Here is a 20,185-nt window from a genome sequence, read left to right as displayed (position 1 = left end):
CAGAGGGAGGAAGTCAGAGATCTTTATGCGGATAAGGTTCGGGTTAACGCTGGTCTGAGAATTCATGGGGTTTGCCTGATCCAAAAGCCAAACAGTACTTCAAAAGTCAAAAGTGAAAGCCAAACATTAACTCCACTATCATACTCCAACATCATGAGACATGCAAGGAAACAAGGGCAAAGTCACAAACGCCAAATGTGGTCCTCTCTCTCTCTCTCTCTCTCTCTCTCTCTCTCTCTCACACACACACACACACACACACACATATCTCTCTATGATAGAGAGAGAGAGAAAGAGAGAGAGAAAGAGAGAGATGATTACAGATCAATGCACTGCATAAATTCAGATAGAGGTGATTACATAACTATATGTTGATCTCTGATTATTAAGTGCTCAAGTGAACTTTGCATTTATTTAGGAACTAAGGTCCGCATATGGCTAACCATTATCTCAGTTGTTGCATCTAACCTAGAAGGAATGCTGAAATTTTATAGAAGGGGAAAAGTTTTTCGTCTATCCCATAATATTTTTTGAATTCTTACAAAAATTTCAATCCACCACTTTTATGTAGATGTAGTTTGGAAAAATGTTGCTATGACGTCTATGGTGCCCCAAAAGGCATCTCAATCCACCATAATGGGCATCATTTAGGTATAATGCCCCCTCATGAGTGGATAAGATTGCTCACAAAGAAATCCCGGTTGGCAAATCAAGCATGTTTGTAGTAGCTTTTATATATATGTCCAAAATGAGGTCTTATCTTTGTAGAGGTTGGACAAGATGAAAACTAAAAATGATATCACTACATTAATTTAAAAGCAATTTTATTACTTGTAGAACAAGCTCATGCTGGTAGGGGAGAGGTGGCTATGTAAGATTTAGATCAAAGTTAATGGGCGACAAAAGATGGTGGATGATAAAGAAGGTGATGGTAGAGAATAGATTACGATACTACAAGAACCTAGTATCTACATTGAGAGTTTAGGGCGACAACGATAATGACTATGGCATTGAAAATAAAGGACAACGATATTCTGATATGTGCACGAGAGTGTGAGAATATAGGTGACCATGAAAATCAGAACTTGGGACTCTCTAGTTTTTGTAACCTTTGGATGAAAAGGATATATTTTTCTACATTTTTTGGATAATTAATTATCTTTTTGAATTCAAAATCTTAATTAATATTTTACAACAAATGTTTGTGTTTCTTTGTCTCTCCATGAAGCCACTCAATGCCTATTGGGAAAAGGCCCAAAGCCCATATGAATAGAGTGGGATCAATAGGAGGTGGTTTATGATCGTCTTGCACAAAATATATTGTGCTCTGAACCATCAAAGGGGTGACACATATTAGATGAGATTGGTTGGGCCTATGAATATGGACTGGCATGATAGAGTTGTTCTACTATAATTATATTCACAAAGTCCAACCATAAAGAAAAGAAGCTTATATTCCAACGAAAGTAAGGTTTTGGATTCTTTTGATTGGGATGTGGACAACCATGGGGTTCCTGCTGTACAAATGATACCATGCTCCTCAGCAGGTCTGTGTACCAAATATTCCTGGATTTAAGCCTTTTGGGAAGATAGCAAAATGCCCAACCACTGCTCACCCACTTCAAAAGCCTGACTGTAAAGTGAATGTGGAGTTTCTATGGCTATGATTGCTCTCTAAAAGCAAAAGATTTTTTATTATAAGAGGGAGGTATCAAACACTTAGCTACAGAATAATCAAATCCCATCTTTTACATAGAATATTTGTTATTATAATCAAAATATAGCAAGCTATTGGTAGATTTTATGTATATATATATATATAAGGCATATGGGATTTACTTAGTCTTGGAATCCTTAAGAGCAATAATAGCATCAGTTTGTGGACATAGGCCTTTTTGAGGGGGGTTGTGCATCTGGTTTACTTCTTTGTGGATGGTGAGATGGGGAGATTCCTTGACCACATCTAAGTGCCTTGCTTGCTTTAGAATCCATCCCCTCTGAAAATGATAAGATATACCATGATGTTGTTGGATTCCCTCTTGTTGGAAGACAACCCATCTTATATTCAACCATACCACACTTTAAGCATGTCCTTATCTTCTTGGACAGTTTAAATATTCCTCTTTGGATAAGTGGAACCGGTTTATAGAATCCCCCATTTTTCTTAATTATTGGTGGGCTTACATCAACCTATCCTTTTTAATATCCATATTCTGTGCATGAGGAGATTAGTAACATGGAATCCTGCCTTCTCTCTGCCATGCCAACTTATCCTCTCCCAAATCCATATATTAGTAGTACATCTTATATTCTCGGAGACTTGGTAATAGTTTGGGTTCCATCAGCTCCATTTCAAGCTTTAATTGATATTTGATAGTGCCATCTATTTGGCAGCAGATGTTTGGGTTCACCTAAAGTTTTGGATGGATCTCCTCCAGCCCTGTCACAACTAGAGCTGGTTTCCATTATGTGACTCCCATATGAATAAAGCATGATGCAATGCAATTTATTGATGTGCATACAATATATATATTACCAGATGACCTACCAATAAAATGACATCTAGTCTTGGAATGCACCATTTTGTGAAAGATATAGCAATAACAAGCTATTTTCGTCTTATAAGAATGCGAAATATGGTTCTAGCACAATTACTCTGCTTATAAATTATAATCAAAAGCAATGATTGATATTAAGTAGATTCTTAGTATAATATGTGCTAGAGAATTGGGACCATGGCCCAATGGTTGCATCCTCCTCCATTTGGGAGGAAATTTTTGAGTTCAAACATTGGGAAGTCTTTTCGGATCCTTAACCTGACTTTTTTTAAAAAGAAAAATTGAAGGGCAAAAAAAAAAAACAACCTAGACAATCATATTGGTAGTGTTCCAACTATTCTTTTTTACATAGACATATGCAAGGTCATCAAATAATTTGTGGCACCATCAGTGCAGACACAATACAAGTAGTTGAGTCTACAATTAAACACGTATGTGTGATCCATTCTTGAAACTTGATCATGGAGGCATTAGATACCTTGGTGGATACAAATTCCATTTACTATTTTTGGATCTACTTCCTCTAGCTCCTTTCCTGAATTTTTGGACTCGGAGTACTCATTATCGTAGAGACTCGTATTTCTTTGAGAATTTATTTACACATGAAGGAACATATATAGTTATATAGCATCCAATCAGCTTTCAATATTCATTTTTTTAGATATTTATTAATTGGTTACTTTATAGCAGGATTTGTTTTAACTTGGAGTAATAGCTCATGTTGACACCGCGCTCTTCGTAGTTTTTCTCCTTTAATCAAAATTTTAAAAAAAATGCTCTTGGTCCCTTATTTGTGCAATCTTTTATAACTAGTTTCTTACATAATTAGCACATTCAATTAGCTTGTTCCAAAACATAGTTAAGTTCGTATTCAAGCACAATCATCTTTGATACATACATGCATTAAGAATGGAAACTTGAGAGAGCAAAGTAAATACGAGAAATATTTGAGCATTTTCTGCAAGGTAAAAGAAAGTAAGTGCGAAAACATCTCTCTTTAACACAATTTTAAGTAGACTCTTTATATTACTTTAGGTTTCAGTTCGCTATAATCTGTAAATGACCAAAAACTCATCATATCTATCCCAAACCAAATAAATTATAGTCTAGCAGAACGAAAAATTATTGACTGGACCAGGTCCACAAGGATCAATCAAACTAGGAAGCAACACGCGCAAACATAGAGCAAAAAAAAAAAACATAGCGATATAGATATAGTTGCTTGTGTTGCTCCATGATTGGCCTGTTCCACCGTCGAGCTAGTAGATCTGATCCAATCAATATTTTCTCCACCGGATGAGGTTCCATGGATAAAAATGGTTGAACCACAAGGTCTAGCCCTACCAGTTACGCACATCAAGTGTTTCCAGAGTGGAGATGCGCCAAAAAGTCTTTCTGCGCGATGGAGAAGGGAGGTGGGGATAGTGGCCATGGTGGGCTGGCCTCTGGCCGATTGAGAGAGAGAGACAGAGAGAGAGAGAGTAAAAAATAATTAAAAAAAAAACAAAATAGTGGGAAAGAAGAAGGAATGCGAGAGAGAGAGAAACGGGGGACAGCGTGGGCCCACCATAAAGTTAAAAAAAAAAAAGAGAGAATCCCGGGAGACCGTGGAGCCCACCACGAACGACACTATTCCCCGTCGGGACGCGCCGCGCGCGCCCGCCCGTTGGTGATGCGGCGAACCGATTCCCCCCAGTGGCCGCGTCATCCTCCACACGCGGCCGACACGGCCACGTGGCCGCCCCTCACCCCCTCCGTCGGACGGCTTCGCTTCTCCCCATTGGAATCTTGTGGAGAAAAAAAATATATATATACCAATTCTCCAAACCCCCTTTAAATGTACTGGAATCTCATCGACTTGCCTTAGACTTCCACCATTCCTTTTCCCTTTAAGACTTCTTTATTAGTGTCAAGAATTCAATATTAAATTTTATTAAAAAAAGAAGAAGAAGGAGAAGAATAAGTAGCAGGGGAGGATAAGATAAGGGAGTGCCATTCAAGTCTCTGAGGAATCTTGCCTTTCTTTATATTATACTTGGACAGAGAGAGAGAGAAGAGAAAAGGGGTGCGTAAAGTCAATCTGGCTTTCCGGATGGGCCACGGCCACATTATAACCTGTTTGCCTTGGAGAAAGGGGTTTGCCCACTGCCTCATAGACTTTGGAATGTACCGTACTTCATGGAAGTGTTATTATTTTTAGTCACTAATGATGTGTGGAATCACCTGATTCTTTTCCCTCTAAAACGAAATAAAATAGTGCTGCATGGAAGGATGTCTCCTATACTGGACGGTTGCTGGACACGGACCGCATCATTCTTGAGGAAAATTCTTCTACAGTGATTCGGTGGATATAGAAGCCGGGTTGTGTTCCTAGGGGATGCGTTTGATCCATGATATCTGGCGTTTTCTGGATGAGTGCATCTCTCATTGGATTATTCATACCTATAGAAAGGCAAATAGTGCGGCGGACTTGGTGGCATCCTTTGCGGCCTAACATTCTGGAGGCTTCATCTGAGACGACCGCTCCTTGGTTCCGTCTCCACTGTACTCTGTCATCATTCTTGATCTTATGAGCTACGCCCACATCCTTTGTGTGTGAGCCACCGTTGCACCAAAAAAAAACAAAATAAAATAGTATGTGAAATCTCCAATTTCGGATGCATGCATGAAAATTTCTATGCGGCTGGTTCTTGGACATCGCTTTGATTGAGCTGGAAAAGTTTATCTTGTAAGAAAACTCAAGACATGATACATAAGCTGTCCATATTTAGACTATAATGATTTGTAGAGTAACAATAAATTAGGTTTTTGACAATTCAGTGAAATAAAGCCTGTATGTTTTTTTTTTTTAATCTTGATATTAATGCCTTTTATTCTATTTTAGCTTTCCATTATTTCATTCCTTCATCAACTCAAGCATGCTTCATAGTGCTTATGACATTTGATAAATAAAACGCGACAAAGGGCCCGCTGAGACCCCTCATTGGTTTCTTCAATTATCCTAAACCAATGGGTGACTCTTTCTTTCTCTCCTCACGGCCCCACTAATATATGCACAAGCTTTACATCTTGAGGAGGTTGCCACATATATATTCAAGCAAATTTTTAATAGAAGTTCTAGTTTTTCTGTGCTTGAGTTATTTAATTTCCAGCCATTTTAGGTTCATCAACTACAACATTTCCAGACCAAGACAAATTACAAGGATTTTCAAAGACAAAATGCAATTCTTATATATATATATATATATATATAAATTGCAAAAATGTCTGCGATTGAGTAAATAACTGTATGAACGAATGAATCGAATCAAAAATGGAAAGATTTGTACAAATTATACGATTCGTCACCATTTTGTGAAAAAGTTTTAGATATGAATATGTCAGATACCCATGACTCGATTGGTGAAATAGTCTCTCTCTCCAAAAAAAATATTTTTTTTTACCGACGCACAAAGAAGATATTTTATTACGAATGAACAAAATATTGAGAAATTGTTATATATATATATATATATATATATGAACTTGTACATTGATCTCTCGCGGAAGATGAGAACAAACATATACATTAGTAAAGTCAAAGAGTAAGTTGCTTCTAGCTCAAATATATAATTCTCGTCTATTGGGTAATGTGTGTAGTAATCATTCATGTGATAATGTAAGCAAATTGTTTGTAGTGCTTGACATTTTGCCTTTTTCCTCCCCCACAAAGCCAAGCCTTCGCACCTTTCATGCATGCTAACAGTTAGGCATTCTCTTGTGCTCTTTCTTTTCAGTAAAAGCTGATAACTCGTGGAAGAAGGAACATAATGGCCCAAGAAGACTGACCATCCACTTGTTATGCTTGAACAGTAGATAAAGAGAAGGTGTTTGAGTTAGATATGTCCAAACTTGACTTCTCAGTTTTAGAATGGGCCATATACCATCTTTCCAAAGTCAAAAGAAAGGCAAGTGCTCACATCTATTGCTAGAGGGAAGTCCAAGTAGACATGATGTGTTCGTATATATGCATGAGAAATTTTTTGTTTACAATACATGCGATGTGTATATGTTCATTTTGGTGTGATATATCGCAAATTCATCATGGTTAGGTTGAGGCTGACTGTTATTTAACATTGGAAGGTTTCTTGCCACACCACCATGGTCCAATTTGATATTAAGAATTTACCTCGATCTATTGTTTAAGTAAATCAATCTATACATGCATGCTTTCTTGCACATATGATATGTGTAGCGAATAAGACATCTTAATTCACCAAAAAAGAAAGAGAAAGGATACAACTCACATTTTGTCCCTTCCTCTCCTTTTGTGTGTGGTTGCTTGTGCAATTATAGGAAATTTTTTATTTGCTAGTCTGGGTTGTAGATAGATATTTCAATTTTTTCTTTTCCCACCTCAGTTGTGCCTAATAGTTCTCCAAATGCCACTTAAATGTTCTTTTTTTTCTCTTTAATTACCAGAAACTAAAATAATGGCAAAAAATTTTCTGAGAACTATTGTATGAGATTCAAAAAAAGGTGAGATAAATTTTCGATTCAGAATTTGTAGGTTACTGATTCGGGTTGTCAAAAGGAAGAAAGCTGGTACAGATCCGACCGAGTAGCTGCACCTTGATGAAAGGATTATTTGAGTTCTTTTGGATCTAGCTCCAACTAATGATTGAAGCACGGTGCGTAAAACCTTATGTTATGCCAATATTCACCTTCGAGTTGATTTGGCATGATGATACCCTGTCATGACTTTACCCATAATAAGCTAGCTGCATATCTATCCACATCATGGTATGAGGCATCCCATGCATGCATGCAGCACCTCCCAAAGGCGCCTATGACCCATTCTGATCGCTCTCATTTGGCATGGATGCATGACTCATGCATCTGGATAGACTCCCATCTTTAACTTTTTTTTTTTTTTTTTGGTTACATCGGCAGTTCACACTAATCTCGCATGAGCACCGCCATCTAAGTCACTGCCATCTTTAGTTTTCCAAACTCCTCACATGCGTCCCGCCATCTAGATTCTCCCGGCGATGACATCTTCGGTTGGAAGGATTCCAATGGAATAGATTCCAAACTCCCATCAAAATTCAAGGGAAGAAAGTCATGCATGCCGAGGGACCACTCCATCAAATTAAGAGCTCATCACAGACCTTTCCAATGGCATTTACATACGTTTTTTCAATACATCGAAACCGACAAGCGTTACGAGAGAGGATGGATCCCTTCCTTGGTCCATACGGCCACAATAAAGACTTTGAGACCGGTTCTATGAGCTCATATTAGTTCAATTTCCAAATGCTCGCCAATGGTTAATCCGATGTGGTCCATGATGTGGCCAGCTTCTAGCTGTGGGTCCACCGTTACATCTGGGATCACATGGACGCCACAAGCAAACACCTACAGATTAGTCTTGCACCTTGTGGGTAGTTGGTTGGGTCTTTGATTTTTTTAATTCTGGTCCGTCCGATCCCGATCGATGCCATCTCTCCGACCGGTGGTTTAGGTTTGTGGGATCTAGAATATAAGCATCCAATGCCAATCACAAATGGCCACTATGTGAGAAAAAGAAGCTTTTATTGAACCAGGGTTTGGATTCACTAGGGCTAGTTTAGCAGTTGGCTACGGGCACTTGTGCCATTTCACATATTGGTTGTAAGAGAGGCCCCTATGATATGATGCTTCTTGATGTAATGGAATCTAGTTAATCATGCATCTAGATTCGATTTGAGCGATCCACATTATTGGACATTATTAGTAAGGAACTAATAAAAAAAGGTTTAAAAAATTTAAGTGAACAGTTGATATGAAGTTTGATTTAAATCATCGATCATTTCCCGCCTTTCTGTGCATGCCCTATTTTGTAGATTTCATAGGATTGATAGATTTTATGGTTGAGTTCTACTGCATGGAATGTCTTGAAAGAGATGATGTGTAGTGTGAAACTTAATGAACCTAAAAATCTTGAAGTGTATCTCTAAATGAAGTCGGCAAGAGCTCGACTCTTTTATTTGCTACAAAAAAACAGAAGAAAAAAAGAAAGAAAGAAAGAAAGAAAAATTGCATATGTTTTTAAACTAGGGGTTGGCTTTTAAGTTTTCTTAGGGTTTTAATACTCCATTAGACCTACCAAGTTATAATTCAAAACTTTATAGTTTACAATTTTGATGAAATATAAGTCATGCTCTATTGACAAAAATTATTTCAGTCATATTGAGCTCTTATGACCTAAGTTGATATAAAACCGAACCATATTCCAGGAATTGCAAGATATCCCAACACATCCTTTGTGATGGAGATGGCATGATGTAATGGATTAACCACTCCAATTGTAGACTTCTTATCTATTTTTCTAAGAAAAAGTGATGAGAACGTTGCTTCAAATTGAAAGGTGCATACTAAATTCAAGAAAATATCGATTCCTTTACTCAAATAATCTAATAATCTTTTGTCAATGCTCTATGCAGCATAAATTGTGATAATGAAGAAATTCTTGGAGCAATTCCCATCAAAATATTGAATAATGAAGTGATAATGCCCAATGAGCATGCATAGCGACAATAAAGTCTTGTAGATATGCCTTGGATCTTCCTCAAACCACATCATTTTATGGTTTCTCTGGTTCTTGAAATGTTCTTAACCATTGACCACATTACCCATGGTTTAGTAAAGTAGTCAAAATTAATAAATTAGCACAAGCTGACTAATGCAAGCAAGCAAAGACCAAGGCAATTGACTCAAGCTAGCAAGAACTGAGTCAACTTAGACTGGTTCAAAGTTCTAATGTACGCTTTTTTTTTTTCCCTTTTTCTTCTTCTTCCTCTTCTCATTCCTTTTATATATAAAAAAAAAAATCCTTAAGCCGCCCCTTAATGGAAACTGTAGACTTTTGGTTGTTTGATTCCTTCGAGTCTTGGATTAGGTCAAGATTCAATCTCTTCCCTCTTCAATATTAAATTTGCTATTGCGACACAGGGGTGGTTGGCCCTCACGCCACATATCTCACCCTTCCAAGTTTTGACCATAAATTATGATGCATTAGATTCGGCCAAAAGTATCTCCACACCACCATTAAGTCTTCAAAACCATCTAGAATAGATTCGGCCAAAAGTATCTCCACACCAGCCATTAAGTCTTCAAAACCATCTAGAATTGACTATGGAAAATTTGCGTGATTGAATGAAACTTCATGCATGCCCCCAAGGGTTATCAACAATGCCATCAGTAACACCACAAAAATAACTGGCTTTAAGCTAAAAAAAAAACACTTGTTAGCCTCGAGAAATTATACCCTACCCGGCATGCTCCAATATAGTCGTGTACCATACCAATCACCTCATCTTCTTCTTACGGGCTAATCACTAGAACAAGCGCATGCATGATGAACCAAGCTCATAAAAAAATATGAGATGATTGGCATGGTGCAAAGCCATGTGATGCATATGGTGTAGAGTATAATTTTCCGTTAACCTATGATATAAGTTCGACATGTTGCCAAGATTCTCATACACATTATTTTCCAACTTAGAAAAAAATAAAATTGCAAAAGAAAAAAAAGGATCCATTTGGAGAAGGTTTAGATGATGGATTGGCGCAAACGGTTGTGATTGGATGGAGCCTAGAAGCATGACCCATGTGTTGCATTGGAGATCCAAATCCTTTGATAACATTATAATCGCATTAAGACAAGTCTTCTTCCATTATAACAAAAAGAATAGCAGTTTAGAATGAAAGTGTACATGTTATAATAGTTATTATAACAGTACAGTTATATATGCTCGTATTTAGACGACAGACGAATATATAATTTATAAAAGATTCTTAAATTTTAAAATGATAAGTATTTTTTATTTAAATAATAGTTGTTATTTCAAATTATGCTACTCAACAAATATATGTTGTATATGCATAACCGGAAGTGCGGATATCTTCAAAACTTCAATCACAACCATTATCTCACATATTTTTTGAACCCTATAATTTTTTTTTGGACAGAAATGCATATGTGATGAAGTACGTCACTCTTCCTATATTTTTCTTGGATTTGGATAACTTTCTTCCAAAACAAAATAGTGAATCTCAAAGTATTTTGCTATAGCACATATGTATATATATAGACATATATAGATATATAAATCAGCTTTATGCTATAATTTCTATATCATTCTTTCCATGTTTATAAAATGATGTAATGAAACTCTTTGCATTCGAGATGAAAGAAATATTCCATGAAATAAAATTGTTGGCTTTCGCTCATATAAACCTCTTTCAAGGTCTATATATCCTTCCCAAAAAGAAAAAAAAAATATTTTGTTGATGACTGCATATGCAGAAGATATGCATGTACACTACATGAGCTCATGGAGTTCTTCAATTACACTCCTGAAATTCCAATGTCTCAAGTTTGCTAGCGGAACTAGGGCATTGCCATAATAAAAGAGATTCCTTGATGTAATCATGGTTGATGTTGCATGCATATATAATAATTACCGGTATAGGCACCAACTGCATATAATTTTTGTTGCATTATTGCTAGATGCTTATATATGCAAGAATTGCAGAGCTGGAACTCTCTTCTCCCTATAATTCATCTAGGATATGTGATCCAAAAAATTGGATCAGCACAAAAGTAATAACATTTTAAATTTCTATAAAAAATTACTCATTTTTTTTGCTAGGACAGACATTTTACACCACTCTAGTATGAATGCATCTAAGAGAGTCAAAAAACAACAAAATCTGAAAGCTCTCGGAGCAAGTGTGGCATTGGTCCGTGTAATGTGTCTCGCCCCAAAAAAGATGCATTCTTTCACCAAATTTCGTATGTCCTAAGCAGGAGATGTGTACCCTCCCTAGTTTATCTCTAGATCCAGTCCATCATCATGATAGAATCACCCTCAACTAAGAAGGCACCAGCTTTCAGAGCACATCAAGCATAGCTAAAACCAACTTTGGCTGCCCTCAGCTTTGCTCCTAAAATTACTCACCTTTTCTCTTGTTAAATTTTAGTTTGAAATTTGTAGTAAGTCATGGACTTTTACTATTTAGCCTTGCAGGTAAAAGGAGCAGCAGACTAGGTAGCCTTGTATATGGCTAATTATTCTGAAAAGTCTATGTGGCTAGAGAAGAGAGGATTATTTGGTGCACTTTAGAATTTGTTATCTTTTAAATTTTTTTAACTATATTCATATATAATATGTATGAGATATTTGTTTTAGAAAAAAAAAAAGAAAAGAAAAAAAAAAAAGAAAGAAAGAAAGAAAGAAGAAAGAAGAAGAAAAAGAAAGGAGGAGGAGGAGGAGGAGAGAGAGAGTGAGAGAAAGAAAGGGAAATATGGACGTGGAGGAATCTGGTGGCTGGGAGCCTGTGAGAGTTTTGTCATTTAGCTTCCCAAAAGCATCTTTTTCTTTCTCCCTTCCGTCCTCACAACGAAATCCCGCGGGAGATCGCCACCTGGGCCCACCCTTACCTAGAATCCTTATCCCCAAGGCCCTACTCATCTAAACAGGTCTAATTTAATATCCCGTTTTCCCCCCTCTTGCCTTCGCAAATATTCTTAAACTTAAAATTTCAAGACGCCTTCCGCCACGTGTCGGACAACGACCAGCTTGTAAGAAATTCCTATGCAATGATACTGCTCCCAACTTTTCCCTCACTCTTTTTTTTTCCTTCCTATTTTCTTTCTTTCACAAATAATATAATTAATTTAATATTCATTATTATTAATAATAATAATTTTTAGTTTTAAAGTGGGGTTGAAATGGGGATCAGATCATGAGGTCTGGAAGAAGCGATTCCCCTGAAAGCCCCAAGAAAAGCCTGATCGCCGTGGAATCGCGGATACCTCCACGTGTCGCAATCTGGTTGGCTGCGATGCGCCGCTCGCTCGTGGCCGGCGGACGTTCCTCGGAAAAGCCCCAAAATGCCCCCATGTCCACACTAAAATTACGGAAATGCTATCGTGAGAGGGGAATCAAATGCTCCCCTTTGAATGGAGGGGAGCAGGGAGCATCTCATGATTCTTATCTCAATCTCCACATGTATTTTGTTTATGTATCTAACGTACGGCTGAGAAAAAGATTTGTATTTCGGAATGGCACGTCACGATCCGAATCATGGACCGTCTAAATCACATGACGTTTCCTTGAGTGGGTTACTTTCTGGCCAGCATTATCCTGACCCTTCATTCCAAGGAACTTTTACAGTACACACCATCTCTATCTCAAGGGCCAGAGGCATCATGGTATTTCAATGTAAATGATATTATAACCGCAATAGGTGAGGGAAAAGAAGCGTTACCCTTTTTTGTCTTAATTTAGGGTGTAATTTTATGTTGATTAATACATAATAATATTTTTTTTTATATACCGACGGCTCACACACAACAGATGCGAGTACAATATATAAAATCAGAAAAAAAAAATGCAAAGGGAGACGAGATAGACACGTGGTTTTTCCAAATAAACTCTCCGGAGTGCTGAGCCGCATAAGCTACTACCTAATCCGCAGCACTGCTTGCCTCTCTGTAGACATGGGTAGTCTGATAGGAAGTACATTCATCCAAAAGACTACAGATGTCATGGAGCAGGTGCATCCCACAAGTAACGCTCCTCCGATTCTGAATCCACTCGATCACCGCGGTTGAGTCCTCCTCAAAGAGGATATGATCTGCGCCCAACATCCGCCTCACATAAGTGACGCCCTTGCATGTTGCTCTGAGTTCAGTGCCGCCGACGGTCTAATCCAAGATCCGCCGACCTTCGGCCGCTACTAATATGGTATTCTGGTCTCTGATGACTCTATCTTAATACCTATTTTACTTTTTGAAAGCGGTAAAGGCAAATTCCCCCGTCACTTTTGATGAAGCATGCATTTCACATAAGAAATCATCCAAGAAAGCACTTCAAGATTTTGATGTGATTAAGGAGAGTTTGCCATGTACCTTGCTTAAGGATGAGTAGTTCTTTTGTTCGCCCATAATTTTAGCATCCATTTTGTGAAAAAAAAATAATATTTTGATAAAATATGTACTTTTGGTATGTAAAGATATTTTCATGGAGCACCACCTACATTTTCTTAAAAAGAAATCTTCTTGACCACGCATGTACCACATTCTTATCCTTACATAATAAAGGATGAGAAAGAGATGATACCTAATGATAGTTGACATAAGATGGAGTTATCCACTGCAAGAGAAAAAGACCAAACTATCCACGAAGTTCATTAAAAAAACATTAAGGATGTCCAATCCAACAAGTTCTTTCATTGGCTGGGGAGTAAATCTAAGCATGATTCTTTTGCAACGAACAAATTAGGTATGATCAAGATACTAAGCAACATGCTGCAAGGAGAGCAATAAACAATATTTAGGGGGCTATCTCTAGTTTAATCAATATCATAGACATCCCTTAATGTGTGACATGTGTTTCTATATAAATGGTACCTAAACTATCTCCCCTTCATGAATAATGAATATTTAACATACATTAAACTGTGCATAAATGATATAGTTAGGCCCATTTGGTTCTTGCAATATAATAATATCGACCTAGCTTTATCTAGCTCACTCTCTTTCACCGATAAAATATATCTAGCTCTTGCATAGATTATGATGTAGATTCTTATCTCAAATCATGTCAAGCAAAAAAATATAATGGTTGCACCTTGGTTTCTCAATTTTTTTAAAAAGCTATGAGAGAAAGTGTAGTGTTTCATGACATTCGGCTTGTTAAAAATAATTTATCCAACCATGATTACATATATAAAATTCCTCTTTTCCAAGTAAAGTAATAGTGATGCTCTTTGTCTCACTTCACAAGACTAGTACATGAAATAAGCCTTAAACCGACAGTATACCTTCCAGGACTATCTCGAAAATGTCGATTATTAGCAATATATCTTCAACTCTGACATCATCATTCATTGATGCACCAAGCACGCCTCTTGAATTGTCTGCTATCTTTTTTTTTTATGAAAGTTTTTCTAAGAAGTCAAAATACTTACAACAGAATGTAACCAAGTAATTCAGTTTTCAGACTCCATTTATGAAAAATTATTTCAGAAAAGCAAGGATAGGGGGTTAGAGCCATGGATGAATTACGTTACAACATGTTCCTATCTTGTCTCCTTTGCACTTTTTGATTCTTTCTGGTTTTATGGGCTATACTCATTCTTGTTGTGTGTGAGCCGTCAATATACCAAAAAAAAAAAAAAATCATAGATTGGGAAAATAAGAATGGGAGGGTTGAAACATCAATCCACTCATTAATAATTTTTTAAGGAGTTGAAAGCTAAAAGGTAAGTAAATTAGTCCAGTGTACTTTATTAAGATAATTACGCCCAAACTACTACTCCTGAAGAATCTTGGAAGTCGAGGAACCCGAGACATGCAAACAGGGGGGAAGGCAACGAAGGCAAGGAAAACCGGGGGCGAAGAAGATTCCGACTCGGGCGAGTCAGGAGTGCCGCGGAGAGCGGTATCTCGGAATCTCGACTCAGTTTTGGCAGCGAGGCTCGGGGATGCATTACGCGACGAATCGATCCCGCACTGGTTGTGGAGATCGCACGCCGCCCATGGTCTTTTCTGCCCCTGGTCTCCTCCGGTTCATCTGAACCGCCGCTCCAGATTCCCGGTCCAGTCGACCCGGCCCATTTCCTTCACGCCGCCCCTGTTCCCCTCGGTATATATCGGACGCATCTCTTCCTCTTTGGTTGTTTGTTTTCGAAGCTCGGAGATCTGAGAGAGAAAACAAGAAGCGAGAGGAAGAGAAGGAGAGAAAGATAGAGAGGAAAGTGGAGGGGAGATGGGTTCGGCAGCGCCGGAACTTGGGTTGGATTTGAAGCTGTACGCCATGAAGAGCGTGAGCAGTTTCTTGAGGGAGGAGGCCTCGGCGATCCAGAACGGAGAAGGCAGGATGGTAAAGTTGGAGGAGTGCGTCAAGAACTTAGAGCAGGAGAGGAGGAAGATCGAGGCGTTTAAACGCGAGCTTCCCCTCTCCATGCATCTTGTCTGCGATGGTTGGTCCATTTTTTTTTCTGCATTTTTTTGGATTAAAAATACGAGTTTTTTGTTTCAAAAATTCAATTTTGAAATTTTTCTTCGATGGTGGCAGTAATCCAGGGGTTGAAGGAGGAGTTGGAGCAATGCGGGGGGGACCGATACGCAAGGTCCTGCCATGTCCTCGAAGAATTCATGCCTGTGAAGAGTAAATTCGAGGAGGAGGGCAGGGTAAAGCTGGAAGACGATACGAAAGATAAGATGAACTGGATGAGCTCCGCCCAGCTCTGGAGCGATAATTACAGTGACGAGAACAAAAACAACGCCACCGACGACGAAAAGAGAATCGCCGAAAAGGTATAAAGGAGGAATTTTTCCGCTTTTTTTTGGGAAAAACGATCCTTTTTTTTGATTTTTTAATGTTTTTTCTAAATTGGTTCATCTTTGGTTCGATGGCAGAGAGGTGGAGAGGCCGACTGCGAGACCTCGTCGCTGGAATCCAGAGGTCGGAGCGGGGGAGGCGCATTTGTGCCGTTCAAAGGCCTATCGGCGCTCGCCGAGAACCCGATGAAGGAGGATAAACTGGCGGTGGCGTTGCCGGACCTCTCCCTCCTGTCCCCTGGGATCACGGCCTCGCGCCCGGTGCCAGCCGTGACTGAGGACCACCGCGGCGGTGGCCTGATCTCCAAGGTCGCCGTGAGATCCCCGGCGCCGGCGCCGGCGGTAGGCTCCCACCTCAGCTTGCAGGCCCAGCAGCAGTCCCCGAGGAAGGCTCGGCGGTGCTGGTCGCCGGAGCTGCACCGTCGCTTCGTCTCCGCCCTCCAGCAACTCGGCGGTGCCCAAGGTTAGATGAAAGGTTTCATCTTTTTCTCCCAAACATGTACAGTTTGAGTTGATGATGGTTGAATTCACGGCAAAGGCTTTCCTTTCTGGCTTCTGCTTTAAAGTTTTGCCAAAAAACTTAGTTGCTTTTCTGGTAATTTTTTTTTTTTTGTGCTTTGTAGCAAGGATTTGCAAATTATTTCTTTGTTTTGGTCTTAATTTCCGTACATATATGGAAAGAGAAGGAATAAAATCTAAAAATAGATTACGGAATGGAAAGGAAAACCTGATCTGCGATTGATAAGGGGATCGGAAGATTGGTGCATATACTTCTCTTTTCTTAGAATGGAGGAATGAGATGAAGCACCCAGGAACAGTATAATTCTGTCCTCCTTTAATCTGATCAAAACTTCTCTTGATGCAGTGGCTACTCCAAAGCAGATCAGAGAACTGATGAAGGTCGATGGGCTTACCAATGATGAAGTGAAGAGCCATCTGCAGGTAGATTTTGGATTCGACTTCGATTTCCTTTTTGCTTCTTAAATTTTCATCTGATTGCATTGATAAAATGTTCTCTTCTGCTCTTTCAGAAATACAGATTACATACTCGAAGGGTGCCGAATGCTTCGGCTGCAACGAACAGCCCTGTTGTCATGATGGGAGGCTTATGGGCTCCGCAGGAGCACTACTCTACTTCAAAGCAGAGTGCTTCCCAATCTGGCTCTCCCCAGAGCCCTCTCCAATTAGCTGGTGCTGCCCGCACAATCTCCATTACTGCAGGAGATAGTTGCGAGGAAGAAGATGGGAAATCGGAGAGCTACAGCTGGAAATGAGGGAAGTTTTTTTCTGGAAATAGGTGAGCAGAGGAAGTGAGGCCTAAGATATCTGTTGAAGAGACTGACATATGGGAATTGATGTACAGAGAAATCGAGAGTTTTACTGATACTGTACCAGGGACAACAATGGGGTTGTAGTAAAATCCTGTGATATAGAGGGAAAAGAGGAACAGCTGTGCTGAGAATAGGACTTGTGGAGGTCCTTAATTAAAATTTTGGGCAGAGTTTCAGTTTTTCCCCTTGGTTCTTCCTTTCTTTTCCTCTGTATTCTAAGTTGTTGTGACACCCAGTGGAAATCAACCGGAAGGGTCATTTTCCCCTTGGATAAGTCTTTACTGCTTTCAAACATGCTGGTTCTTGAATTCTTATTTGAGCTTCTGATAAGCTGAAACTCGATACTCTTTGCAGCTGTTTGATGAGTTCTAGACAGGTGGAGCAAGAAATTTTAGATCAGCCCGGCGATTGAGAATTGAATGTTCTTTAGGCAATTGATGAACACTTCATTAGTGATTTAGACTTCAGATTGTATTGTAGGTATTCATGTTTCAGACTCAAATTTTGGATATGTCACTATTATCTTCATCCTTGCAAGTCAATGTCCCTCTGATTATGCTTATGGTTAGTCAGGTGCCTCGGATGGAATTATCTATTTCTCAGTTCTGTCCAAATCTTCACTCTTACTGCTCTTATCTTTGCACCCCATTTCCCTTGTCATTTCTCAATCAGCTAAAGTCCATTTTTATTTCAAAATGTTGTTCCATTCATTCTGACTTATGCCTTTAACATTGACCCAGATGTTTCGAATGTAAGAGATCGGAAATTTACCAGAAGCCTAATCTAACTACCATGCCTTGGTCCAAGCAATAGGTTCAGCTTTATGATTCCTTGTTCACCAATAATGCATCTCTAGGGCCACTTTCTAAGGTCATCTCAAGCTTTTTTGAGGACTTCACTATTGCCCACAATTGACTTTGGTCTTCCTCTCCTCTTTCTACTCCATCCTTTTCTAGATACTTGGGCTCCCTTCCTGACCTACTGCTTACTGTCTCAAAATGTTCTGCGCAAGTGGTGGGAACAGGTTTAGGAGATATCTGCCTCCCTTGCATCTTTGTGCATTACTTGTCTTGCAATGACCAACTAAATTCGTGACCGTTTGATGACGATAACAACTTTAGTCAAATAGATTTTTCTTCCCCATAAAACATTCAAATCGAAATATAGCTTCTTAGCCTGCTATCTGTCTTTATTCTTCTTTGATCATCTGCTGGTGTGAGCCGACCAACTTCACTATCTCTGTTGTTGGTATCAACATCTAACTTTCCTCTTTAAACAAGCTTCATATAGTTTGGTGAACCTAGTCAGCATTCCCCAAGCACTATAGCCACTTAAATTCTGCTTGTGCTGGCAATAGGAAAAATTTTGGCCTGTGATACAGGACAAGGACCCAGCTCTGCTGATCAAAGCCTCCAGTACTGGTGTCATCTGCTTCATCTCTTGTTAACTTTGATACAGGAGAGGAGCTCTCCAGCTCCAGTGTCTCTGGGGGAGATAAAGCCAAAGCATCAAGGTTGTTTCATGTACAGTAGAACCTCCCCACAAGAATCAAAGTCGCCGACATAGACATAGAAACGGAATCTTAAATTCGGCACCAGTCAGTTTCATGGACGAATTATAGTCCTGTAATGGATTCCACTGCCTGTTTGGTAGTAGAATGCTATGGACTTCACATGCAGGGTGTTCCTGCCATTCAGGTTCTTTCACTGTCTTCTTCTGAGACAACCCCATTCGCCTTGTAAAGACTCCATCTTTGGGACCAAGAACCTATATAAACAGTTTTTTTTTTGGTTTTTTCTGGTAGAATATAGAATATAAACTGAGAGTTGGATCTGTAGTGGAATACTGGGTATGCAACATAATTCAGTGACAGCTCTTCCTCATCAGGAAAACAGAGAGACAGCAAGTACTAATCCTGTTGAAAGTAATAGTCAGTGAGAAACTCTCGGTTGGTCTTGAGAGAATTTAAAATAAGCTCTTTAATTGCTGCAGCCTTTTTATTGAACTTCTCATCAATTACCATTGCCATAATCCTAGTTTTCCAATACTAAAATAGAGAGATGAGAATAAGCTTTATAAGAAGAGGACTAAAGGTCTGATCTTGAAGATGGAATGGTTGTGACTTTTCCTCTTGTGAAAGTGATGCTAAAAGCCATTGGTGACCATAACTTCCAATTCACAGCATGGGCGCTGCAAAAAACTGATCACAAAGTATGATATAGAAGAAGATAAAAGGAACTAAAAAAAAAAAAAGAATTCGAGTGCCACTGCTGATTTCTTAACAAAGTCTCTTATGGGACACCCATGCAGTTGGTTCTATCCAAAATCTGCACTAGCTTGTTTAATCTCAGTGGGTATTTATTTTTTTTTGGTATATCGGCTGCTCACATTAATCTCACGAGAGTACAACTAGCTACATCACTAGCAAGAAGACAGCTTGCTTAATATTTTGACGGCACCAGCTTTGCACTCCAACGTACCATTATTTCTAATGGCAGAGAATAGTTTTATGTCGGGGAAAAAAAATCACATTTCTGATGAAATTCCCAGAGCTAGCATCCACGTAAATTAGAAGAATACCCACTTAAAAAGGAGGACAATGAGACAAAAGCGTCACTCTCATTGATGATTCATATAATTAGTGGATATCTCGGGGAAGATATAGTGAGCCCACATTGATAGGATAATACTTATACATATGAGCTGTTAAATATGTGAGTTCTACGATAAAGCTAAAAGGATAATTGTTGCCTTCTCTAATAAATATATATGATACCAAATATTGATGGCTTATTAGGATATAATCCAAATATTTGGCAATCTATATATATATATAACACCATCCTTTCGGTGGCATGTTAGTTTACTGTTTGGAAATCTAATATGACGAGCAATGAATCAATGCCAATGGCTAATGGGCC

General features: G+C 38.8%; 1 protein-coding gene across 1 annotated transcript; it reads left to right on the top strand.

The window, feature by feature from the left end:
- The first annotated feature begins 15,264 nt into the window (after window positions 1-15,264).
- LOC103709147 (myb family transcription factor EFM) lies at window positions 15,265-17,538 on the top strand. Its single transcript, XM_008794367.5, has 5 exons — window positions 15,265-15,572; window positions 15,668-15,909; window positions 16,012-16,396; window positions 16,799-16,875; window positions 16,965-17,538. The coding sequence occupies exons 1-5, from the start codon at window positions 15,359-15,361 to the stop codon at window positions 17,205-17,207; spliced, it is 1,161 nt and encodes a 386-aa protein (XP_008792589.2). The 5' UTR covers window positions 15,265-15,358; the 3' UTR covers window positions 17,208-17,538.
- The last annotated feature ends 2,647 nt before the right edge of the window (window positions 17,539-20,185 follow it).

The sequence above is a fragment of the Phoenix dactylifera genome, chromosome 1, assembly GCF_051530095.1.
Source record: "Phoenix dactylifera cultivar Ajwa chromosome 1, Ajwa_hap1_PhDact_Kaust_v1.1, whole genome shotgun sequence".
Classification (NCBI taxonomy): Eukaryota; Viridiplantae; Streptophyta; class Magnoliopsida; order Arecales; family Arecaceae; genus Phoenix; species Phoenix dactylifera.
This window is presented reverse-complemented; position numbering and strand designations above follow the sequence as displayed.